We start from the raw sequence: 26,511 nt of genomic DNA on the forward strand, positions 1-26,511 counted from the left end.
AGTCTTTTTCTTCAATGTCTTTAACTGTTGAGTAACTCATGTATAATTTATGTTGTCTGCGTTGTCTGATTCTCCGTGCCTGTGACACTGCTGCAAGCAAGTTTTTCATTGTACCTGTGCCTCACCGCACTTGTGCCCCGGACAAAAACTCGACTGAACTTTGTATAGAATGGGACGGAGGAAGGTGTTGCCACTGTGTGAAAATAAAATAAATGGGAATGTGTGCAGCACTCAAACTATGGTTCAGTTGAATTTTTGTCTGAAACTACTTTAGTGATGGCACATCTTCCATACATTATTGACTTTACTGAAGATATTGAATGGATCCATAAACCTCACACCCTACTCTAACATGGTCCTCCAATAGTTCTTGCATTAAGGAACCAAATTTTCAGCATCTGTAGTACAGGCAATCCCCAGGTTATATTAGGGTTCAGTTCCTGAGAATTTCCCTTAAGTAAGAATGGACAATTTCCCCCAAATCAGGATTAAGATATCTTTATTAGTCACAGGTACATTGAAACACACAGTGAAATGCATCTTTTGTGTAGAGTGTTCTGGGGGCAGCTTGCAAGTGTCACCACGCTTCTGGTGCCAACATAGCATGCCCACAACTTCCTAACCCGTACGTCTTTGGAATGTGGGAGGAAACCGGAGCACCCGGAGGAAACCCATGCAGTCACGGGGAGAATGTACAAACTCCTTAGGCAGTGGCCGGAATTGAACCTGGGTCACTGGTGCTGTAATAATGTTACTCTAACCGCCTGCCATAAAACCCATTGCCCGAAATAGTTGAGCCTCCCCTTCCTGATGTACAACTTCATTTTCTTTCAGTACTGCATCGAGCTGTTGTCTGTTTTCTATAGCTACCCATATCGTTTTGCTCTGCATACACCTACATAGAGAAGCAAATTTCACATCGTATGTCAGTGATAATAAATCTTATTCTGATACAGTTATACAGCACAGAAACAGGCCTTCCAGCCCAACTCATCTGTGATGACCAAGGTGCCTACCTGAGCCAGTCCCATTTTCTTATGTTTGGCCCATATCCCTCTAAATTTTTTCCTATCCATGTACCTGTCTAAACGTCTTTTAAATGTTGGACCCACGTCTACCAGTTCCTCTGGCAGAGTGTTCCGTATACCCAAAGGCCTCTGTGTGAAAAACTTGCCCCTTGGATCCCCTTTATACCTTTTCCCTTTCATCGGATGCCCTCTAATCTTAGATTCCCCTACCCTGGGAAAAGACTGTGACCCTCCACCTTATCTGTGCCCCTCGTGATTTTATAAACCTCAATAAGGTCACCCCTCGGTCTCCTTCACTCCAGTCCCCCTTATAACTCGAACCCTCCAGTCCTGGCAACATCTTTGTGGATCTTTTCTGCACCCTGTCCAGCTTCCTATAGCTGGGCAACCAGAACTGAATGCAATACTCCAAGCGCAGTAGCACGACATCACAGCTCCTGTACTCAATCCCATAATTCTTTCAGTTCATTGAATATCTTCTATGTTCACCATACCAATAATTAAAATAATGGAACATATTCTGTATCCAGTTGTTAATGAACGACATGAAACATTTTAATATATTTTAGGCTAATAAAGCATTCTTGTGTCTCCATTTATGGGAGAGTTTGCGTAAAGTTGGATTTCCATGTCGGGTCTTCCGTAACCCGGGGAGACACCCCCCTCACTTCCCCCTCCTCTCCACCCCTTCCCCTCCTCACCCACACCCCCACCTCCTCATCTTCTCCCCTCCTCCTCCACCCGTCCCCCCCTTACCATCCGTCTCCTCCTCGCCCTCTCGCCCCCCCCACTCTCCCTCCCCCTCTCCCTCCCTCTCCCCTCCTCACCTCCCTCTCCCCCTACCCCCCTCCCTCTCTCCCCCTTCCTCTCCCCCTCCCTCCCTCTCCCTCTGTCTCCTTCTCCCTCTCCCTACCTCCCTCTCCCCTCCCTCCTTCTCTCCCTCCCCCTCTCCCCTCCCCCTCTCCCTCCCTCTCCCCTCCTCCACCTCCCTCCCTCTCCCCCACCTCCCTCCCTCTCTCCCCTTCCTCTCCCCCTCCCTCCCTCTCCCTCTGTCTCCTTCTCCCTCCCTACCTCCCTCTCCCCCTCCCTCCCTCCCCCTCCCTCTCCCCTCCTCCACCTCCCTCCCTCCCTCTCCCTACCCCTCCCTCCCTCTCTCCCCCTTCCTCCCCCCCTCCCTCTCTCCCTACCCCTCCCTCCCTCTCCCTCTGCCTCCTTCTCCCTCTCCCTACCTCCCTCTCTCCCTCCCTCCCTCTCCCCTCCTCCAGCTCCCTCCCTCCCTCTCCCCTACCTCCCTCCCTCTCTCCCCCTTCCTCTCCCCCCTCTCCCTACCCCTCCCTCCCTCTCCCTCCTTCTCCCTCTCCCTATCTCCCTCTCCCCCTCCCTCCCCCTCTCCCTCCCTCTCCCCTCCTCCACCTCCCTCCCTCCCTCTCTCCCCCTTCCTCTCCCCCTCCCTCCCTCTGTCTCCTTCTCCCTCTCCCTACCTCTCCTCCCTCTCTCTCTCCTCCCTCTCTCCCCCTCCCTCTCCCTCCCCCTCTCCCCCATGTCCCCCTCCCCCTCGTCCCCTTCCTCTTCCCCCCCTTCTCATTGAACTGAGCCCCGTGGCCAGTCAGGGCGCAGCCGGTGGGAGCCCCGGGGGCTGCGCTGCTGGTTTGAGTGGGGAGGCGCTTGCTCCTCCAATCCAGCAGTGGCGCTGCAGACGGAGGATTCCTGGGCGCCGCTGGTTCGTGCAGCTCGGTCCTCTGGGCCGGTAGGGGGCGCGGTGGGAGGAGCGTCGCTGGAGCCTCTGGCGGGAAACTGCGGTATGAATGGAGGAGCGGTTGGTCTTCCCGGCCGGTGGGGGCGCTGTGGGCGGAGGGTGGCTGCGGCCTCTGAGGCGGGCCCGGACGGAAGGCGGGCGCCGGGTTCGGGTGTGAGGCGGCCGGCGGCAGGCGGCGCGGGATGGGGGTGACCTGGTGAGAAGGCGGCTCGATTGATGTTGCGGGGACGGTGACCGTCAGGTCGCAGCCCAGGACACGGGGGGATGGGTGGGGGAAGGGGGACGGGGGTGATTGGGGGTGGGGGGAGAGGGGGACAGGGTAGGGAGGGGGGGTGGGGGGAGAGGGGGACAGGGTGGGGAGAGGGGGTGGGGGGAGAGGGGGACAGGGTAGGGAGAGGGGGGTGGGGGGAGAGGGGGACAGGGTGGGGAGAGGGGGTGGGGGGAGAGGGGGACAGGGTAGGGAGAGGGGGACAGGGTGGGGAGAGGGGGGTGGGGGTGATTGGGGGTGGGGGGAGAGGGGGACAGGGTGGGGAGAGGGGGTGGGGGGAGAGGGGGACAGGGTGGGGAGAGGGGGGTGGGGGTGATTGGGGGTGGGGGGAGAGGGGGACAGGGTGGGGAGAGGGGGTGGGGGGAGAGGGGGACAGGGTGGGGAGAGGGGGTGGGGGGAGAGGGGGACAGGGTGGGGAGAGGAGGGTGGGGAGAGGGGGGTGGGGGGAGAGGGGGACAGGGTGGGGAGAGGGGGGTGGGGGTGATTGGGGGTGGGGGGAGAGGGGGACGGTGGGGAGAGGGGGAGTGGGGAGAGAGGGGGACAGGGGTGATTGGGGGTGTGGGGGAGAGGGGGACAGGGTAGGGAGAGGGGGGTGGGGAGAGGGGGGTGGGGGGAGAGGGGGACAGGGTGGGGAGAGGGGGACGGGGGTGATTGGGGGTGGGGGGGAGGGGGACAGGGTGGGGAGAGGGGGGTGGGGGTGATTGGGGGTGGGGGAGAGGGGGACAGGGTGGGGAGGGGTGGTGGGGGAGAGGGGGACAGGGTGGGGAGAGGGGGACAGTGGGGAGAGAGGGGGACGGGTGATTGGGGGAGAGGGGATGAGGAGAGGATGGGGGTGTGGGGAAGAGGGGGACGGTGTGGTGGGGAGAGGGGGACGGGGAGATTGGGGTGTTGGGGGAGAAGGGTTGGGGGAAGGGAAGTGGGGGTGTTGGTTTATTATTGTCACTTGTACAGTGAAAAACTTGTCTTGCATACTGATCGTACAGGTCAATTCATTACACGGTGCAGTTACATTGTGTTAGTACAAAGTGCATTGATGTAGTACAAGTAAAAACAATAACAGTACAGAGTAAAGTGTCACAGCTACACAGAAAGTGCCGTGCAATAAGGTGCAAGGTCACAACAAGGTAGATCGTGAGGTCAGAGTCCATCTCATCGTATAAGGGAACTGTTCGATAGTCTTATCACAGTGGGATAGAAGCTGTCCTTGAGCTTGGTGGTACGTGCCCTCAGGCTCCTGTATCCTCTACCTGATGGGAGAGGGGAGAAGAGAGGATGACTCGGGTGGGTGGGGTCTTTGATTATGCTGGCTGCTACTCCAAGGCAGCGAGAGCTAAAGACAGAGTCCATGGAGGGGAGGCTGGTTTCCATGATGCACTGGACTGTGTCCCCAACTCTCTGCAGTTTCTTGTGGTCCTGGGCAGAGCAGTTGCCATACCAAGCCGTGATGCATCCAGATGATGCTTTCTATGGTGCATTGATAAAAGTTGGTGAATGTCAAAGGGAACATGCCAAATTTCTTTAGCCTTCTGAGGAAGCAGAGGCGCTGGTGAGCTTTCTTGGCTGTGGCATGACATGGTGCCATTTATAAACAATGGCGTTTTATGTAATTTTCTTTCAGGAGTTCTGTCACTCCTGACAGAACCCAACTGGACACTTTGGAGCAACTGATGTTGTAGTTTTGGAACTGAACATTTAATAGGGACAAGAGTCCCGTCACCTGGCCCTTGAGCTCCTTCCACCAAAAGACCATAAACTCGTCTGATCCCCATATCACTTGGGATATCCCCATCCCAATCTATTCATCTCAGCGTTAAACGTGCTCAACAATTGAGCATCTGTAGCTGTTTCATGTGGACAACTTGAGAGGTTTTCAACTTTCTATATACAGAAATTTTTCCTCATCTCAAACATCTTGTCCTGAAACTTTGACCCCTCAATCCAGGCCCTCCATCCTGAGAAAACAGCCTCAGCATCTCCTTCTCAATGAGATTGCCTCACACGCCAAACTCGAGTGTGTTTAGAAGAATTTTATACCATCTCTTTTCATAGGACAATACCCTCATCCCTGGAATTAATCCAGTGAAACTGCTGACTCCAAGACGTATTTCCTGCTTTGGGTACTGAGACCAGAACTGCACTTAGTGCTCCAAATGAGATCTCAGCAAAGCCCCGTGCTCTCACAATAAGCCAATATGCTTTTGTATCTAACCCCCAGCATTGAAGTCCAACATTGCATTTTCCTATCTAATTGGTTGTTAGGTTCTACATCTCCTGAACACCCAGATCCCGCTATACAGCAACGTTTGCTGTTCTCGGTGTTCAAAAACTACCTACAAAATGTGAAACTGTGCGTTTTCTCCCATCGTGTTCCATCTGCTGTTCCTTTCCTCATCTTCCTGCAGACAATGTGCTCAGTTTCCTTTGTGGCAACAGCAAATGTGAATAAGTTCCACTCTGCCTTTTCATGTAAGGCTTAATACAAATTGTACATAAAGGGGTCCAAGACTGACCTCTGCAGCACCTTAGAATAGCAGTCAGCCAACCTGAATAAGACTAATTTATTCCTACTCTCCATTTACTGTTCTTTCATCAATCCACTACCCATGATAATATGTTATCTCTGACTCTATACAGGCCCTCCCTGGTTTATGACCACACTATTTATGGGCGCCCAAACATATGTGAACGAGCTGCAACATATGAGGGCTGTGTGGAGCCGAGCAGAGCTGGGAGCACTGAGTAGACTCACTCACTTACGGAGTCGATGAGGCCAGCTGGTGGCCATTCTTCCTGCACCAGTTTGCTATCCTGTTACACCCGTTTCTGTGATCCTCCCCCACACACTGTGTTTGTTTCTGACACAGGAATAGAACCCTTTCATAACCTAGGAACTGGTTTGGGTACGTTATCAAATGATTTTGAAAATCCAGCTATATCTCATCTACAAGTTCCCCTTATTTATTCTCCTACTTAAATCCTCAGGAAAACTTTATTAGATCAAATAAGCACGATTTTCTCTTCATAATGTAAAGTCAACATGGTATTATCATGATTTTCTAAACTCCTGTTTACTGCACTGTTAAAATGGATTCCTGCTTTATTTCTCACAATAAATGTCAGGCTGACTAGTTTAAAAAAAAATCCCTGTTCTTTTTTATTCTTCCTGAGGCAGTGCTCCATTTGCTGCCTCCGATCGGGTCTGTGAATCTGGGGGACTTTGGAAGGTTTCCACTAGTCTAGTCTCCTCCTTTAGCATCGAGTCCTGCAGACTATTGGGTGCAGGTGGATTTGTCCAGTTTCAGTTCACCTGTTTTCTCTAGCACTTTTTGGTGATGATTACTTTGGGGACTAAGGTTCTATTGTTACGGACTCAGTGAAAGTCCCTTTAAGATAGAGAGTGTGTGTGTATGTGTGTGTGGGGCGTGCTTACGTCAATAGAAGATAAAGGACGTAATGACGTTGTTGAAGAAGTCAGAAGAAGAAGAAGGAGAGAGAGAGAGAAGGGAGAGAGACACCAGCCTGCTTGTTTTCTCTATCGATGGATGAGAAACAATAACTGTGTTTGCCACTGAAATCCATGTATGGAAGTTGGAAGTAATCCGGTGGAGTTCACTTTGTTGCTGACCTGTAGAAGGAAACAGGTATTTGTGTGTGGACGACCACGGTTCGGATGCTTTTCGGGGTGAGGAAGTCACTACCGAGTAAACACTGAAGTGTCGTTTGGGTTCCATCGTGGAACATTTGGATTTCGTATGTACTCTCTCTATGTTTTTCTACATCTACATCTTATCTTCAGACAACGGTGGTTGTTGAAGAAGCCCTTGCTCATGTTTCACCTTATGGCTTGCGGAACTGAACTTTAAGAACCATTCAGGAACTGGGAGTTTTGGACTTTGTCACACACACACACGAAGAGTTTAGTTTTGGGGTCAACGTTCGAGGTTTAACATTCTTGAATTCTAACATACTAACATTTTTTTTTTACTTTTATTTTACGTATTATCATAAGTAGTGATTAATAAAATAGTTTTTAACACTGAATCATGCTCAGTGTGTTTCTTTTGTTGCTGGTTTGTGACAAAATTGGGGGCTCGTCCGGGATAGTTCCCAAGGTTAACGAGATTCGTCCGGGATCGTTCCCAAGGTTAACGAGTGTCGTCTGGGATTGTACCCCAGATTGACGAGATTTGTTCGGGATTCAATCCAAAGATTTTTGAGGGAGGTCTGATAAATTCTTTTTAATTGGCTTGTGTGTGTGGAAACCAGCAGCAATGGATATTAAGGCATTTTTGGAGTCACCAACCCAAAAGGGATTGGAGGTGGCGAAAAAGGATGATTTGATAAAGATTGCTACAAAGCTAAACCTTACAGAAGTAAAGCAGTCTATGAGAAAAGCAGTTATTCATAGAATGATAGTTGACTACTATTTGGAGAAAGAAGTGTTTGAGTTGAGTGAGGTAGTTGAGTTTCCTGAGAGTAAACCAGTGATTTCTGATGTGACTTTTCAACCAGTGGAGTTGGAGGATCTGGAGGAGGAAGAATTAGAACAGTTAGAAGAGTTTTCTGGGGGTGAGTCAGAGAGACCTGTTAGACAGGTGCAGATAGCAAAGATGGAGTTAGAACAAACACGACTGAAGGTCGAGTTGGGACAAAAAAAGATAGAGGCTGAACGAGAACAAAATAAATTAGAGGCCGAACAAAAGATAACTCAGATGAAGATAGAGGCTGATCTAGCAATGAAGCAGATGGAATTGAAGAGGATGGAGCTGGATAGTGAGGAGGAGGAGAAAAAGAGGCAGCATGAGTTACAAATGAAGCGAAAGAGTTCGGAATCTGATTCTGATGATGGTTTTTCAGCCAGCAGGGAGGTTCGATTAGTCCCTCCTTTTGAGGAAGATCAGGTTGATCAGTATTTCCAACATTTTGAAAAGGTTGCTGTGAGTTCAAACTGGCCAAAGAAAGGATGGGCTCTTATGGTACAAAGTGTGATTAAAGGTAAAGCTCAAAAAGCTTATTCAGCTTTGTCTGTTGAGGATGCAGCTGATTATACCAAGGTAAAACAAGCTATACTGAAGGCCTATGAATTGGTACCTGAAGCTTATAGACAAAAATTTAGAGACTTGAGGAAATCTGCAGATCAGACTTATATGGAATTTGCCAATGGAAAGAGAATATGTTTTGAACGATGGTACATGGCTAAAAATGTAGATGGGGATTTTGATAAATTGAAAGAATTGATACTAGTGGAAGACTTTAAAAGATGTGTTCCAGCTGAATTAACAACATATTTAAATGAAAAGGCAGTGGAAACTTTACAAGAAACTGCTAGGTTGGCAGATAATTATGCTTTAACCCATAAATCCAAATGGGGACAACCTAAAACCTTTCAAAAGAGTTACAAGGACAATCCAGGTAAACCGGAGATTAAATTGGGAGGTAATCAAAAAGGAAAGGATGAAAAGAAGCCAGGGCTGGAGAAACCTGTTGAGCGTACTTGTTATTACTGTAGGATACCTGGCCATGTGATATCTAATTGTGCCCTTTTGAAGAAAAAGAAGGAAGCTGGGCCCAATGCTTGCTTTCAGGCAATTAAAAATCAAAAAGGTTTAGGAGATGCTGTTAAAGATCAGTCCTTGCAAGAGGTAAAAGCGGAAAAGTTGGAGGAGGTGAGAAAGGAATTCCGTTCGTATGTATCAGAGGGTTTTGTTTCACTGAATGATGAGTCACCCCAGGTGCCAGTGAAAATTCTTAGAGATACTGGGGCTAGTCAATCTCTCTTGCTGGACAGTGTTTTAAATTTTGGTGAAGAAAGTGACACTGGTGAAGTAAATCTAGTACGAGGCGTTACAGGTGAGACCATGTCTGTCCCTTTTCACAGGGTGATTTTAAAGTCAAAGTTCGTAGAAGGACCAGTCGAGATAGGGATAAGACCTAGTTTGCCAGTGGAAGGAGTTTCTTTGTTATTGGGAAATGACCTTGCAGATGGAGAAATTGTTCCTGTGGTACGGTTAACGACCAAACCAAGGATTGATGAGTCTGAGAATGATCCAGATGTTTAGCCATCATGTGCGGTGACTCGAGCTAGAGCTAGAGAATTAGCCAAGACAGACAGTCCGGTGCAGTCTGATGTGGTTCCTTGTGACAGTCCTAAACAGGAAGAAAATTATGATGCCTTATCTGAGACTTTTCTGTCTTCACTGGAGGATCAACATCCTTATAGTGAGCCTGAATTTAAAGATTTGTCTTTGTCGAGGAAGGATTTTATGGTGGAACAGACAAAGGACCCTGAGTTGACAGAATTGAAAGAAAAAGCACCTTCATGTGAGGAGATTGAAAAAGTACCACTTGGATACTATTTCAAAAACGGAGTGTTAATGAGAAAGTGGAGATCTCCCCATGTCCAAAAATTTAAAACTCGGTTGGAGAGAGTCTGCCAGCTAGCGAGAGAGAATTTGAAAACCAGCCAGATAAGAATGAAGACATATTTTGATAGACGTGCTCGGCCTAGGACATTTGCAGTGGGGCAAAAGGTGTTGGTATTTTTCCCTAGTCAAAATAATCCCTTGCAATCTCGTTTTTCTGGACCCTATGTTATTGAATCTCGAGTGACTGATCTAACATATATAATCAAAACACCAGATAGACGCAAGAAAACACAACTCTGTCATGTAAGCATGCTAAAAGCTTATTAAGTGAGGGATTCAGTTGTGGCCTTGGTGGGTGATGTGAAGGTTGTTTCTAGAATGCCTGATGTTGATGTTGAGGAAGGCCAATTTAGACCAAATATTGTTCCATCGAAACTAAAAAACCAAAATATCCTGGAGAACCTTGAAACGAAGTTGGACCATTTACAAGTTTCACAAAAACAACAGATGAGAGAATTAATTTTAAAATTTAAAAATCTGTTCCCAGATGTTCCAAACAGAACATCGATAATTACCCATGATGTTGATGTTGGGGATGCAAAACCAATCAAACAACACCCATATCGAATGAATGTGGAAAAAAGTAAACTTGTTGATCAGAAAATAAAATACATGTTGGAAAATGATATTATTAGACATTCTACTTCAAATTGGAGTTCGCCCTGTGTTATTGTACCTAAACCTGATGGAACTGTTAGATTTTGCACAGATTACAGGAAAGTGAATGCTGTAACAAAGTCAGATGCTTACCCTATTCCTAGGGTGGATGATTGCATAGACAGAGTGGGAAAGGCGAAATTTATTACAAAGATTGACCTATTAAAAGGGTACTGGTGTGTTCCATTAACAGATAGAGGAAGGGAGATTTCTGCCTTTGTAACCCCTTCTGGATTGTATGAATACAATGTTTTGCCATTTGGAATGAAAAATGCTCCGGCAACATTTCAAAGAATGATTAATTCAGTGATTCATGGGTTTAAAACATACAGATGCCTACATTGACGACTTAGTGACTGGGAATGATACTTGGGAAGATCACATCTCTGCGTTAGAAAGATTGTTTGAAAGACTTTCCAAGTCTAACCTTACAGTTAACTTGGCTAAAAGTGAATTTGGCCATGCCACTGTGACGTATCTTGGTTATGTTGTAGGTCAAGGCAAGCAAGCTCCTGTTCAGGCAAAAGTTCAAGCAATATCTGAGTTCCCTATTCCCACAGGTACGAGGACTGTTAGAAGATTTTTGGGAATGGTTGGATATTATCGAAAATTTTGTAAAAATTTTGCTGATATTGCTCTTCCCCTAACTAATCTTCTGAAGAAGGGAGTAAAGTTTGTTTGGACAGATTCTTGTCAAGAAGCATTTAAGAAGCTGAAAGCCATTTTATGCTACCATCCTGTGCTCAGAACACCTGACTTTGAAAAGCCATTTTCATTAGCAGTAGATGCCAGTGATGAAGCTGCAGGAGCTGTGTTGTTGCAGAAGGGTGACCTTGATGATATTGACCATCCTGTAGCTTACTTTTCAAAGAAATTTAATGAGCATCAAAAGAATTATTCCACCATAGAGAAAGAATTACTGTCGCTTGTTTTAGCCTTGCAACATTTCAGTGTATATGTTTGCACTGCTCAGAAACCATTGACTGTGTATACAGATCATAACCCATTGGTGTTTCTGAGCCGAGTCAAAAACAAGAACAGAAGGCTGTTAAACTGGAGTTTAATTTTGCAAGAGTTTGATCTCATGATAACTCACATTAAAGGCAAAGATAATGTGATTGCTGATTGTCTTTCCCGATGTTAAATGGGAAACATGTATCTGTACTAATCTGATAGTCTGTAGTTGTGTAGAATGATAATTATTAACATTACTAACTGTATGCGCGGTTAAAATTTTCTTGGGAAAATTTTTTTTTAGGTGGGAGGTGTTACGGACTCAGTGAAAGTCCCTTTAAGATAGAGAGTGTGTGTGTATGTGTGTGTGGGGCGTGCTTACGTCAATAGAAGATAAAGGACGTAATGACGTTGTTGAAGAAGTCAGAAGAAGAAGAAGGAGAGAGAGAGAGAAGGGAGAGAGACACCAGCCTGCTTGTTTTCTCTATCGATGGATGAGAAACAATAACTGTGTTTGCCACTGAAATCCATGTATGGAAGTTGGAAGTAATTCCGGTGGAGTTCACTTTGTTGCTGACCTGTAGAAGGAAACAGGTATTTGTGTGTGGACGACCACGGTTCGGATGCTTTTCGGGGTGAGGAAGTCACTACCGAGTAAACACTGAAGTGTCGTTTGGGTTCCATCGTGGAACATTTGGATTTCGTATGTACTCTCTCTATGTTTTTCTACATCTACATCTTATCTTCAGACAACGGTGGTTGTTGAAGAAGCCCTTGCTCATGTTTCACCTTATGGCTTGCGGAACTGAACTTTAAGAACCATTCAGGAACTGGGAGTTTTGGACTTTGTCACACACACACACGAAGAGTTTAGTTTTGGGGTCAACGTTCAAGGTTTAACATTCTTGAATTCTAACATACTAACATTTTTTTTTTACTTTTATTTTACGTATTATCATAAGTAGTGATTAATAAAATAGTTTTTAACACTGAATCATGCTCAGTGTGTTTCTTTTGTTGCTGGTTTGTGACACTATTAATTTTAAAAATGAATAAAAACCTGCAGATGCTGGAAATCTGAAACAAAGACAGAAAATGTTGGAAAAACACAGCAAGTCAGGCAGCACCTTTGGAAAGAGAAACGCTCAACGTTTCAGATTTGCAACCCTTCGGAACTGGAAACAGTTAATTTTAACTTTCTGATTAGCTTTATTTATTTATAATGTTGCTTTAGCAGGAATTAGATTAAGTTGCTTGAATTTAGAAGCTTTAGAATTGAGTTCTTATTGCGGACCCTCAGCTTTCCTTGTTATTAAAGCTGCCTGTAAAATTCTAATATTTAATATCTGGAAACTAACCCATGAGGTTTGAGGTTATAATTGACAGTGATAATGGATTAATAGCTTTGGATGCTAGATTTAAATTTCTGGCTATTAAAGAATATGGGGATTAAATGTGAGGGTGTAATGTATTGGTTTATTATTGTCACTTGTACCGAGGTACAGTGAAAAACTTGCATACCGATCGTACAGATCAATTCATTACACAGTGTAGTTATATTGTGTTAGTACAGAGAGCGTTGATGTAGTACAGGTAAAAACAATAACAATACAGAATAAAGTGTCACAGCTACAGAGAAAATGCAGTGCAATAAGGTGCAAGGTCACAAGGTAGATTGTGAAGTCAGAGTCCATCTCATCATATAAGGGAACCATTCAATAGTCTTATCACAGCGGGATAGAAGCTGTCCTTAAGTCTTAAGTACATGCCCTCAGGCTCTTGTATCTTCTACCCAATGGAAGAGGAGAGAAGAGAGAATGACCTGGGTGGGTGGGGTGAAAATTGAGCCAAGGTTTATGGTTAGGTGGGGCAGACTTCAAGGGTTGAATGGTATTCGTGGTATTGATGACTTGATAAAAATATTGAGTGGCTTAGTTCAATGAATCAGCTCATTTCAGATGCCAGCCATGAGTCACCCATATCAGTAGATCTGGAATCACATATTGACCAGACTATACTATACACATGAGGAGACTGTTGGCTCCTCAATCAAGAAGAATCAGCTGGTTTGATGAGAGTGCTCAGGAGATCCGGAAGCTAATTGCATGCAAACACAAGGCATTCCACCATGCTTCTAGGAAGGGGAGAAAAAGAGGTCTAGAGCTGAAGGCTGAGGTCCGGAAGGGAACTTGTGGTCTGAAGATTAGATGGTGGGTGGAAAAAGCACAGGAGACCCAGCATCTTTCTGACAATCATGACCAAGTGTTCTTCAGCCCTGTCAAGGTCACCTACAAACATCCAAAGCCCCACCCCACCCGGAACCAAGAACGGATCACAATCAGATTTATTATCACTGACATAAAATTTGTTGTTTTGAGGCAGCAATACAGTGCAAAGACATAAAATTACTATAAATTATAAAAATAAGTAGTGCAAAAACAAAAGGAATAACAAAGTAGTGTTCATAGACCATTTAGAACTCTGATGGTGGAGGGGAAGAAGCTGTTCTGAATCGTTGAATGTGGGTCTTCAGGCTCCTGTATCTCCTCCCCATGGTAGTAACAAAAAGAGGGCATGTCCCAGATGTTGAGGGTCCTTAGTGACGGATGCCACCTTCTTGAGGCACCACCTCTTGAAGATGTCCTCAATGGTGGGGAGGGTTGTGCCCGTGATGGATCTGGCTGAGTCTAAAATGCTCTGCAGTTTCTTGCAATACTGTGCATTGGAGGTGAATAGTTAAGGATGACAGAGGCAGCTGGTGCCCTCTGGAAGATTGACCTCCTCAACTATGACTGCACTGGGCTTTGCTAATCTGCTGATTCTCTTTTCCAGTGTTTCCCAGATTCCAGCAGTTGAGGGAAAGAGCGTCCAGCAAGCAGTGGAGATGCTGACAAAGAGGCTGGAAATACTGGGTGCTGTTAAGCAGGGCACATTTTGTGTGGACTGTGAAACTTATCATGCAGGACCTACAGTGACCATCCCAGGTAATTGTCAGAGACTATCAGTGGAAGGAGGAGTGGATAAAATAAAAACAGTAAATGCTGGAGTAATCAGCGAGTCAGGCTGCATCTGTGGGAAGAGACAGAGCTAACGTTTCAGGTCAAAGCTACTTCATCAGAACTGGGAAGGAGACAAGCAGCTTGTTAAGTTGTGGGGAGAGATGGACATCTCAGGGTAAAACCAGGATGACCATGGGGGATAAGCTGTAAACAAGGTTATCTGGTCAATGAGTGAAGGGGTGTTACTGGATATTGGTTTATTATTGTCACATGTATCAAAGTAAAATGGAAAACTTTGTTTTGCGTGCCATCCATACATATCATTTCATTACAAAGCATTGAGGTAGTAGAAGGGAAAACAATAACAATGCAGAATAAAGTGTTATAGTTACAGAAAAAGTGCAGGCAGACGATAAGGTGCAAGGGCATAATGAGGTAGATTATGAGGTCAAGAGTGCATCTCATCGTACTAGGAGACCGTTCAAGAGTATAACAGCGGGATAGAAGTTGTCCTTAATCCTGGAGGTACGTGCTCTCAGGCTTTTGTATCTTCTACCCGATGGGAAGGGGGAGAAGAGAGAATGTCTGGGGTGGGTGGGGTATTTGATTGCGTTGGCTGCTTTACCGAGGCAACGAGAAGTGTAGACAGAGTCCATAGAGGGGAGGCTGAGCTGTGTCCACAACTCACTGCAGTCGCTTGTGGTCCCGGGCAGAGCAGTTGCCGTACCAAGCCGTGATGCATCTGGATAGGATGTTTTCTATGGTGCATCGATAAAAATTAGCGAGGGTCAAAGGGGACATGCCAAATTTCTTTAGCCTCCTGTTATGTGAGATGCTTAGAGAAGCAAGAGAGCAAACATAAGGGATAAAACAAAAGAATAATTTTGCACTTGCAGTCCTGATCTCGTGCAAACTAGAAGTGCCCAGGAGCTGTGACAGTGTCTGGATTTGTCTCCTGTTCCACCCCATCCTGGGGTCAGTTGTAGCCATCCACTATTACCAAACAGAGTGGATTGTATTTATAAAGATAGTGAAGTTTTGGTCACTGTTGATAATAAAGCACCCAACTTGCACGCAGGCCCAGACAGCTGTGTGAGTATGACCAGGTAATTTAGATTTGTGCTGTTGATTGAGAGGCAAATATCATTGGGGCACTTATTCAAAATAGTGGCAGTGGGGTGTTGTATGTCAACCTGAAAGAACTGAGGGGGTCTTGGTTGAATGTGTTATCCAAAAGGCGACATCTTTGACGGTGCAGCAATTTCTTGGCGCTAGTCCGAATGAAACGTTGACTGCCCATTTCCCTCCATAGATGCTGCCCGACCCACTGAGTTCCTCCAGCATTTTGTGTGTTGCACTGAAGGTCCTGTTTAGATTTTTGTGGTCATGTCTCTGGAATGGGACTTGAGTTTACAACATTCTCTCTTTGCTTCAAAGACGTCAGCAGCTGAGCCACTGACAGGGGAAGCTTTGTCTCACTTTGACAAACCAGATACAAAATGCCTAGTGAAGATTAGAACCAGTTGCCTACCAAAGAGACGGTTTGGGATCTCTTGTCTGTCAAAGCAGGAATGTAAGTAGATGGCAGAGCAGATGATGTTCCCAAGCAGGAGTGTAAATAGATGATGAACTAGATTGCAACATCTTTGTCAAAAGTTGTCAGTCAAGTTCGAACCATCACAATTCACCCAAATAGATTTTAACAGATTGGAGCATTATTAGACAATAACCAGAAATCATTTGTTTAAAATGTTACCGATAGGAGAATGTAATGAACAATTAGATGTTCTAAGTACTTAATGGTCTGCCATGGACCAGTAGCTGATATTGACTGGCCATGCCTCTGTTGATGGGAATCTCACCTCAGGGTTGAAAAGTTATAAGAAACTTGAGAACAAAATCTCAGCTGCCACGTGATAGAACTCAGAGTGCTGCACTGTTGGATCTAGTCTTTCAAATGAAATATTAAACCAAAACCACAGAGTGCTATGAGGTGGATGTAGAATGTTCTATCACGGCACTTTTGAGTCCTTCCTGTTGTTCTGCCAATATTTCTCACTCAATCAATGTTAGTAAAAATGTATTTTCTGGCCATTATGTTACTGATCATTGGATCTTACTTTGTGAAAATTGCATTTGCAAAAATGAGAGTGTCTTTTACATTGGAAGGAGTGGCACATTGGCATGCTAGCATTTGGCATAATACAGGTTTTGTGCTTTTCTGTTTGGAACTGCTGAATTTTAGGTCTTAACCTTATAATCCATTTTGTGCTTGATATTAGTAATAAGCTGTCAGTTACATGCAGTGAGGAGTGGTATATGTTTGGACAAGCAACCATCAGAACATTAGTGCACAACTTGAACTCTTGATTGCTTAACAGCTGTAAATACATGAATCCCCTGTGTTACACCATCCATGGGGACTTGGTGACCTGAAAGGACCCTCAAAGTACAACTGGCACAACTGAAGCCTGATTATAGTGTAAAAGAAAAACGTTGCCGATTAGAAAAATTTCCAGCTAAAAATCTTATGATTATTGATTTATTATTATAATGTTACTCGTCCCATAGTTGAGTTACTAATGTTTCCACACAATGTTACAGAACCAGGAACTTTATTTGTCTGTATGGAAATTCAACTAATCAAAAATGTATTCCTTTGGTTTGTGCTGAGATGCCTATTAATTACTGTGATATTGAGTAATTGAAAAGGCTAATGGAATGTTCTTTACTTCAAGGGGTTGAATTCAATATGATGTAAGTTGTGTAATGGACTTATAAAACTTTGATTAGACACGACATACAATGTTGAGAATAGTGTTCAATTGGGGGTGTTGTACCTCAGGATATGTTACTGTTGGAGTGGGTATATTATAGATTCCAAGGCTTGAAGGGTTAAATTAGGAAGATGTTGCATAGACCAGTCTTGCATTCCCTTTAGTATATTAGATTAGGGGTGACCTAATTTAAGTGCTTATGACGATTAAAAGATCTGATGGTTAGATAGAGAGGAGCTGTCCCCTCTGATAAGAGGATTGTAGAATGTGGGGACGTAACATTAAAATTAGAACCAGCCATTTAGGACTGATTTCAGGAAGCAATTCTTCACACAGAGTAATGGAAATCTGACGCACTCTTTCACAAAAAGCTGTTGAAGATTGGAAGTTACAAAATTGAGATTGACTATTTTTATGAGACGGGGCTTAGAGATCCAAGGTGGATAGATTTCTAATACAAATCAGCTATAATGTTGAATCCCACTGGTTGGTGGAATGGCTTGGGTAACTGAATGGCTTACTCCTATTTCTGTGTTCCTCATGGGGTGACTGAAGTTGCCTCAAATATCCCAGCTCTGGAGAAAGAAAGTCGGTCTCTGTCCATGTGTGTGCCATATGTGAAGCTACACCATGCTCACTACCTCATGTCCGAGAAGATTTGCTAAAGCAAGGTTTTGATCTTCTCTCCAGGTGGTAAAATTCTCTTCCTGTTTGGACATCATGTTCTTTGTCCCTTGAGGTCTGAATCACAAATACTTCAGATGACTTAGTCACAACTTAAGTACATGTTTATTAGATGTTAAAACAGCTCTGAAGTATTTTCTACAAGGATTCCTGCTGCGTATTTTTGTCTTGCCTAAGTGTTTCCAGTTCACTGGATCCTCTTGCCCTTCAAATAAAAGTGAAGCTCAGCCAGAGATCCTGGAACGGGGAATGTCTGCATTTGACCAGATTTCCTGAGCAAAAGAACAGAGGTGGAGAGGCGGTGGGGGGGGGGGGGGTGATTTTTTTTTATTCAGTGCCTCCTAATGGAAAATGTACAGTGCCACTTGGTGTGATATAAACAAAGAGGTTGTAATGTCCAAGTGCACATGCAAAGGATGACCGTCAGGTTGGGGCACCAGTGGGTAATCATTTCGCACGGAATTGGAAGCCAGCATGAATGAGTGCCTTCAACAGGGATCAAATGGGTCAATAAATATCTGATGTCGGTGCCCCCCTATGTGAAAACGGAGACGCAGATTCTGTATGTACAAGGTTGGGTAATTTACTGCATCTTTTTTAGAAGCTGTAGCTGGATTCACTGTGATCTCTGTGGGGTTGGAAATGCAAGGAGGGCTCAATCCTTCCTGCGTCCTGTGCCCATGACTTCTAACGATATACATCCTATTTCCCATTAGGGCAGCCTGCTAAATTCATGTACGTTATGCACAACACTGAGTATCCTCTCAGCTGCTTTGCACTTTTCGAAAACGGGCCCTACCTGGTTGCTGACACAAACTTTGACACACTCATGATCAAGCTGAAGGGGTTTTTCCAGAATGCCAAGAGTAACAAGATCGAAAGCCGAGGCCCTCGCTATCAATATGGTGACTTCTTGATAAAGGTTGGGACGGTTACCATGGGACCCAGTGTCCGTGGTATATCTGTTGAGGTAAGTCCATTATATCATTATTGAAGTTACTGATGTTTGACCTGTATACCTTCTAGATTTTTGTGACACTGTTTCTAATAGGTTCATTAGGTTATATATACTATGGAGTAGTAGAGTCTGTTTTACCTTTCCACATCAGGTGGATTGGTACAGTCAAAGCAAAAAGCTGCTTGGTGCAGAGTTCACATCCACCTAGATTGGCACATTCCTCTGGTGGGCATTTGGCTGGCATCCTTGCTAAATTGCACTGTTCTCTGTAGATTAAATTGATAACCAAAAATTAACTGCCCACAGCAAATTGAATTTGTACAGAGCTTCTCGCAAACCAGTGCAAACACACTTTATATAGAAGAAAGGTTAGTACTTGCAAGAAGTGAAGAAACCTTGGAGCGGGATGAGAAATCAAAAGCTGATTCAGAATGAACTTTATAGAAATGGGTCAAAACCATAAATGAAGCAAATGTTTACTTTGGAACTGCAAGGGTGAGGTGAACATGTTTCTCAGCAAGGGTTGTTTTCATCGATGATGCATGAATGTTAAATGGTGATTGGAATATCTAGAACAGTGTAGGACAGGAACAGGCCCTTTGGCCCACGATGTCGTTCCTAACTAATTAAGCTAATGACACCTAGTTAAACGAATCCTTTCTGCCTGCATATGGTCCATATCCCTCCATTCTCTGCATATTCCTGTGCCTATCTAACAGCCTCTTAAACACCTCTATTGTATCTGCCTCCACCACCATCCCTGGCAACACATTCCAGGCACCCACCACTCTCTGTGTAAAATAAAACCTGACCACATCTCCTTTGAACTTTTCCCCTCTCATCTTAAATGTATGTCCTCTAGTAGTGGATGTTTTGACCTTTTGGGGGGGGGTTGTTGGGGAAGAAGATACTGGTGGTTACTTTATCTATGCCTCTCATATTTTATAAACTTCTATCAGTTTCTCCCCTCGGCCTCTGCCGCTCCAGAGAAGAAAACCCAAGTTTATCCAACCTCTCCTTGTAGCTCATGTCCTCTAATTCAGTCAGCATCCTGGTGAACCTCGTGTGCACCCTTGGCATAGTGGCCAATTGAAGCACCTCAAAACTGTGACTTAAAACTACAAGTAACATCCATTCTATTATGTTGAATAGTTGACAAGGAAACAATTGCAGAGCTGTGAGGTAAGAGCAGAGGAGGGGGACCAGTTGGATATCCACTGCACAACAATCTCCTGCACTCATTCTACGAAGATAGGAACAGAAGAAGGCTGTGATGTCCCTTGAGCCCGTTCAACCATTCAGTGAGGTTGCTCTGTAACTTTGCACGTTATACCTGTTGTTTCCCTAATCCCTTGTACTTCGGTTGACAGAAATCAAAGTGATTTAAAACTTAAAACCAAGCATCACTTGCCGTGTATAAAAGAGAGTTCTAAACTTTGAACTTCTCTCTTCAGAGGCTTGTTGAACGGTAAGATGGACTCTTGACCTCACAATCTACCTCATTATGACCTTGCACCTTATTGTCTGTCTGCACTGCCCTTTCTCTGTAGCTGTTACACTTTATTCTGCATTCTGTTATTGCACTACCTCAATGCACTGTTGTAATGAATTGAATTGATCTGTATGAACGGCATGCAAGGCAAGTTTTTCACTGTACCTTGGTACAAGTGACAATAATAAACCAATTCTAATTCCAAATCTTTTAGACTTTGGTAAATTGGTTTATTATTGTCACATGTACCGAGGTACAGTGAAAAGCTTGTCTTGTATTCTGTTCATACAGATCAATTCATTACAACGGTGCATTGAGGTAGTACAGGGTAAAACAATAACAGAATGCAGAATAAAGTCCTTCAGAACTTTAGAATCTTCAGAATTGAAGAACCTTCAGAACTATGCAGAGTAAACCTGCATTCTGCAGGACTTTATCCTCAAGCCTAAATTCCCCAACCAGCAGAAATAGTTTGTCTATTCCACTACTTCCCTCGATATCTATGATTTAATGAGTCTGATGAGGGAGGGGAACAGGTAACCTTTCTATCTGGTTACAATGACCCTGTCCTCATCTGATGCTTGTTACGTTTCTGCACCAAGTCTCTCGTATGCTCTTCTTCCTCTGCTCTCTTGTAAACTTGCAACTTTCTTCTCCTAATGGAACAGTTGGGACCGGCTCATTGAGTATGGAACAGCGAATAGCTCTAATTTTCCGCAGGTACAATAAGAGTAGAATTTTATCCTTTGTGAATCCAAGAGACTTGTGAAGCCTGCTTTTGAAGAAAAAGATAAACATAAATAACTCTCCAAGTTGGTACATAAGATATAGAAATGGGAGCAGGAGTAGACCAGGAAGCCCCTTGAGCCTGCTCCTTCATTCAAGAAGATTATGGTGGATCCAACCTTGGCCTCAACACCACTTTCCTGCTCTCTCCCCATATCCCTTAACTGCTAATTAGAAGCAAATGTCCTTAATGCTTTCTCCCTGGAGCTGCTTTCACATATCATTCCAAATGGGGATATGCCGGAAACACTCAGCAGCGTTCAGCTTTTTTGCTACAATTGAATCTGCCTCTGTTACTGCAACAGTGTGTAAAAAAAGCTTTTCAAAGTCAAGTGTATTGTGATCTGCACAATCAGAATCAGATTTATTATCACTGATGTATATTGTGAAATGTGTTGTTTTGCGACAGCAGTACAGTGCAAGACAAAAATTATAAGTTACAAAAATAAATAAATAGTGCAAAAGAGGAATAACGAAATTGGGTTCATGGACCGTTCAGAAATCTGATGGCGGAGGGGAAGAAGCTGTTCCTAAATCATTGAGTTTGGGTCTTCAGGCTGCCGTACCTCCTCCCCGATGGTAGTAACTTGAAGAGGGGATGTCCCAGGCGGTGAGGGTCCTTGATGATGCTGCCGCCTTAAGGTACCGTCTCTTGAAGATGTCCTCGATGGTGGGGAGGATTGTGCCATACATGTGTGCACGGGTACAATGAAAACTTACTTGCAGCAGCATCACAGGCACATAGTATTAGAGACGCAACATTCTCAAGAGAACCATAAATTATACACGGAAGACCACAATTAGAACAACAAGAAACAGTCCATTGTCAAAAAAGAATTTTAAAAAGAATAGATCAAATAGAACAAAATAGTTGGAGGGGGAAGTAGTGTTGAGGAAGCAGGGAGTGTGCAGAAGGACTTGGACAGATTGGGAGAATGGGCAAAGAAGTGGCAGATGGACTACAGCGTGGGGAAGTGTACGTTCTTGCACTTTGGTGGAAGGAATAAAGACGTAGACTATTTTCTTATTGGGGAATGAATTCAAAAATTGGAGGTGCAAAGGGTCTTGGGAGTCCTAGTGCAGGATTCCCTAAAGGTTAACTTGCAGGTTGAATCGGTAGTAAGGAGGGCAAACGCAATGTTAGCATTCATTTCGAGAGGACTAGAATATAAAAGCAAGGATGTACTGCTGAGGGTTTATAAGGCGTTGGTCAGACCATATTTGGAGTACTGTGAGCAGTTTTGGGCCCCATATCTATGGAAGGATGTGCTGGCATTGGAGCCTGTGCTCGCTGGTGTTTAGAAGGATGGGGGATCTCATTGAAACCTACCGAATATTGAAAGGCCTGGATAGAGTGGACGTGGAGAGGATGTTTCCAGTACTGGGAGAGTCTAGGACCAGAGGGCACAACCTTAGAATAGAAAGATGACCCTTTAGAACAGGGATGAGGAGGAATTTCTTCAGCCAGAGGGTGGTGAATCTGTGGAATTCGTTGCCACAGACGGCTGTGGAGGCCAAGTCATTGGGTATATTTAAAGCGGAGGTTGATAGGTTCTTGATTAGTAAGGGTGTCAAAGGTTACAGGGAGAAGGCAGGAGAATGGGGTTGAGAGGGAAAAATAAATCAGCCATGATCGAATGGCAGAGCAGACTTGATGGGCCTAATTCTGCTCCTATGTCTTATGTCTAAAGGCTTGAATCAAATATCAATTGCTTTTTACCGTCTTTTAGTGTGAAAGGAGTTGCCAGTGATCTCTTGTGCCTTTTGGGGGGGGGGTTCCTCCCCATGGAACCTTTATCTTTTCCAAAAATCACATGGGCTATCTGCCTAAGTCACTTGATTTTTAAAGTTCCCTTGATTGTGCAGGTGCATTTAGTATTGCAGTCGAAAGCTCCTGAAGGTGCCTGACAATGTCTAGAAATCTCCGAGAAAAGGGCTGTGTACAATCCATTGTCTTGATAATTATGAAATCAAAGCCACGAGAATGTGCAGGGGTGGACTACATTAAAAATTCAATTGATCTTGGTTCATAGGGTTGGATGGGGAACCAGACTGATCCTCCCAAACCCAGCTGTGCTTAACTGACATTGAGCATGGTTTTGGTCCCTCTTTGGTTTCCTGCGTCATGAAGTGCCGGCTGTTATTAGGAGAGCAACTGGTACTTAGCAAGTCCAGGACCTCCGTGCACACCTTGTCAAATGTGGAAGCCCCAAACTTATTGAATGACATATAGCATGAATGTATAAATTTTCTCCATTGCTGGCAACTGACCTTGGATTGGAACTGAGGGCATCTACAAGGGGAAGATGCATTTATATTCATTATTTCTATTTTATTTAATGTTCTTATTTGTGTTTTGGGTGTTTTTACCTTTTTTTTAATGTTTTTTGAATTGGATTTTCAATAACCCTATACCCCCTACTACATTTCAATGGTTTTGTCAAACTATAACATGCTTAAACTTAGAAAAAATTGGGAGTGGTACTGTTGATCCTTCGCTTAAGTTTGAGGAAGGTTGGAGTCCATTTATTCAATATTTCCATATGATATAAGCAGACCTTTTTCAAATCCCTTTCAATAACTTTTGAATATAGAGGAGCGGAGCTGACGACATAAGAATCTTTTTTTTTAATCTAAGAACTATCAGTCCAGTATTTTTTTTTGGTTTTTGGTTTGCATTTGTCTATTATATTTTTTTGATTTGAGGGTTTTTCTTTTCATATAATCAAATTTCTTTTCGTTTTTTTGCATTATGTACACTTAGCAAGAGAGCGCGAGGTCTGGATTACATATTTTACTCCTTGTGAGTATAAATATTAACTGTTATTATTGTTATCCCGATCTCTTCGCACCAGATGTATAATCATTAATGTTATGTATATTAATTTGAATTAATTTGAAATTCAATAAAAAGATTGAAAAAAGAGATTTTCAATAGCTTTTAAATGTCTCTGGGTTCTGGGAACTAGTATCAGAAGTTTTCAGAGGTGTTTGGGTGGGTAGATTCCTCAGTACATCATTGGCAGTGCTCAGCCCAGGCCTCAGAAGTCAGTTCACATTTCTGCTGGTAAACAGGTTCTACACCTCTGGAGCAAGTAAGTACAGGCATAAAGAGTTGGTGAGTGGTGGATCCGGGTCAGTAAATTTGGTCCATTACTTCAAAAGTGTTTCACTGATTGGTTGCATCATGGTATGGTATGGCAATTCAAATAAGCAGCTACTTCCCTTCAACCATACAGTTCCTGAACCAACCAGCACAACCCGAATCACTACAGTTTAGCAACACTATGACCACTTTGATCACTTTGCACTAAAACTTTGTTTTTTTTCTAATTGTGTTCTTTCTTGTAAAAAAAAGTGTATAATTTATGTTTAAGTTGTTTTTTTTGTGAATGCTGCTTATTTGATGCTATGTGCCTGTGATGCTGCTGCAAGTAAGTTTTTCATTGCACCTGTGCACACGTGTACTTGTGCATATGACAGTAAACTCGACTTTGAAGTACTTTGAGACATCAAGACAGATGCTGTATAAATCCCAAGTTTTTCTTCCACTGGGCATCAAGAACCTGTACCGTAAATGTAATTTGCAGTGAAAAATGGCTTCTAAGATAACAAAATATTTTTTTCTTTATCGTCGCAGGTGGAATACTGCCCCTGCATAGTGTCAAGTGACTGTTGGAATCTCATGATGGAATTCATGCAAAGCTTCATGGGAAACCACACCCCTGGAATCCCTTCTGTATTCTCGACAAAACACGACGGAATTTATACCCCGACGGACACAGCAGTTCAGTATATGGAGCTGTTCAATAAGATACGGAAACAGCAACAGGCTCCTGTGTCAGGAATTAGATAGGCTGCTTTGCATGGGTTTTGTACTTGCAAATCTAAACCACCTCTTCATTGAATCTGAAAAGTAAATCCTATCAATAAGGAACATTTGGAATTGTTCAAATTGCTACAACAATCTTGCAATGCTTTTTTTTGTTACAAAGAGTGGAATTGGAGTGATGCAATGTAGTTTATTTCTTCCCATCTCTACTGGTAGATAACTTCACACCTGGTTTCCAATGTCCAGAAGAGTTCGATGATGTTGTATTTCTCTTTAAATCTCCTTCTCAACTCCTTGCACTGACTCGCCTGCCTGTGAAATAAGTGGAGCAGCATTGCTCGATTGGGAACAAAAAAGAGCACGGCATGATGCGAAGAAGCCAGTGACATGAGCTTACACCAGTACTTTCTCCATTTTGACTGTACCACTGTAAAGAAGGACTGGATAAAGTCACTTGCTCACAGGGTTGCAGGCAAGAAGGGGACTAGATCCATCTTCCTAATTAAATCCAGTGATCAGTTTGGTATAATTGGCTAATTCAGACCGTGCCTAACTGTGGATGGTGTGTGGGATGGAGATGGTATGCAGCAGAGAAGCTGAAAATAGTGGGAAAAGCCTCTTACTCCTAACAACTAAATAACTCTTAGAAGAAAACTGTTGGAGATGCTGGAAATCCGAAATACAAGTGTTGGAACTGCTCAGCGGAGCATGGGTTGATGCATCGGTGGAGAGAAGTCTTTGAAGCTTATTGACCTCAACTGTTAATTCTCTGAGAATTTTCTCATCTGAGAATTTTCTACTTTCATAACAACATAATTGTTTACCTTCTGTGCAGTTACATAGAGTCATTGTAAATTTGCTGTAAAATAGGACTGAAAGTCCTTTACCTGGGAGTTCATTAGATCAGTCGACTGAGCGACTCTTGCTGTCCAGGAAGGTTTACCTTTCGATTTTATGCAAAAGTATTACCCTAAGTGAGCCAGGGCTTGAGTTTTGTTTTAGAAAGAACACAAATATAGCCCGGGTTCCCATTGCTGATCACAGTCAGGTGACTCCTGTTCAGAGTACATATTTGGACAGTACAGTGGCACAGCTGGTGGTGGTGCTGCTGCCTCACAGGTCCAGGGACCCAGGTTCAATCCTGACCACTGCTGTCTGCATGTTCTCTCTGTGACCGTGTGGGTTTCCTCTGGATGCTCCAGTTTCCTTCAACATCCCAAAGACGTGCGGGTTGATAGGTTAATTAGCCACTGTAAGTTGCCCCTTGTGCGTAGGTGAATGGTAGAATCCGGGGCGTGGTGGGGGTAGTTGATGGAAATATGGGTAGAATAAGTTACAGGGCTGATTAGTGGGGGGACGGGATTGCTCTGAGCAGGCATGGACTCGACGAACTGAATAGCTACCTTCTCCGTCATAAGAAAATACGGAATACAGTAGCTCTTGTGACCAAACATCTCGCCGAGGCATGCTCAGCAGGGTTGCATAGAATCGCTACCTGTGTGAGAGAGCAAGTGGTGCCAAAGCTGTGTCTTTCTTTTCATATATGTTTTGGAATTTGTATTCTTTATTGAAGCTGGTCAATTAAAATGTTTTTTTAATTAAAGGGATTTTATGGTTTAGCATTTAACTTGTTGAGTGGCTGAACATTTTCTGAAGTTAGGGGAAATGATGAAATTTAACTGGGCTTTAAACTCAGTAGCTTTTCCTGTTACATTGTTTAAAGCTAAGCAGACGGCATTATGCAGCATGGTATACTTCTCCACAACAATTAATGGTTTTTATGAGCTTTTGAGAAAGCGTACACACCATTCTGCTGCTAAGAATATTCTGACTGAGGGTGAGGTAACGTCATAAAGCAGGAAGCGAGCTTGTGTCCTGCTGACATCTCTGTCTTA

General features: G+C 44.0%; 1 protein-coding gene across 1 annotated transcript; it reads left to right on the forward strand.

Moving 5' to 3' along the window:
- Nucleotides 1-2,881: 2,881 nt before the first annotated feature.
- med20 (mediator complex subunit 20) lies at nucleotides 2,882-26,250 on the forward strand. The gene is made up of 4 exons (XM_052035142.1): nucleotides 2,882-2,980; nucleotides 13,921-14,072; nucleotides 18,265-18,518; nucleotides 24,425-26,250. Exons 1-4 carry the CDS (start codon nucleotides 2,967-2,969, stop codon nucleotides 24,638-24,640), a joined length of 636 nt encoding a protein of 211 aa, XP_051891102.1. The 5' UTR covers nucleotides 2,882-2,966; the 3' UTR covers nucleotides 24,641-26,250.
- The last annotated feature ends 261 nt before the right edge of the window (nucleotides 26,251-26,511 follow it).

This window comes from Pristis pectinata, chromosome 20, assembly GCF_009764475.1.
Source record: "Pristis pectinata isolate sPriPec2 chromosome 20, sPriPec2.1.pri, whole genome shotgun sequence".
NCBI classification, from domain to species: domain Eukaryota; kingdom Metazoa; phylum Chordata; class Chondrichthyes; order Rhinopristiformes; family Pristidae; genus Pristis; species Pristis pectinata.

What these genes read in the sequence shown, in the direction of transcription:
- med20 (XM_052035142.1), top strand. An exon ending in ACCTACAGTGACCATCCCAG is followed by an intron (nt 14,073 to 18,264) that starts GTAATTGTCAGA and finishes ATTTCCCATTAG; the next exon opens with GGCAGCCTGCTAAATTCATG. An exon ending in TCCGTGGTATATCTGTTGAG is followed by an intron (nt 18,519 to 24,424) that starts GTAAGTCCATTA and finishes TTATCGTCGCAG; the next exon opens with GTGGAATACTGCCCCTGCAT.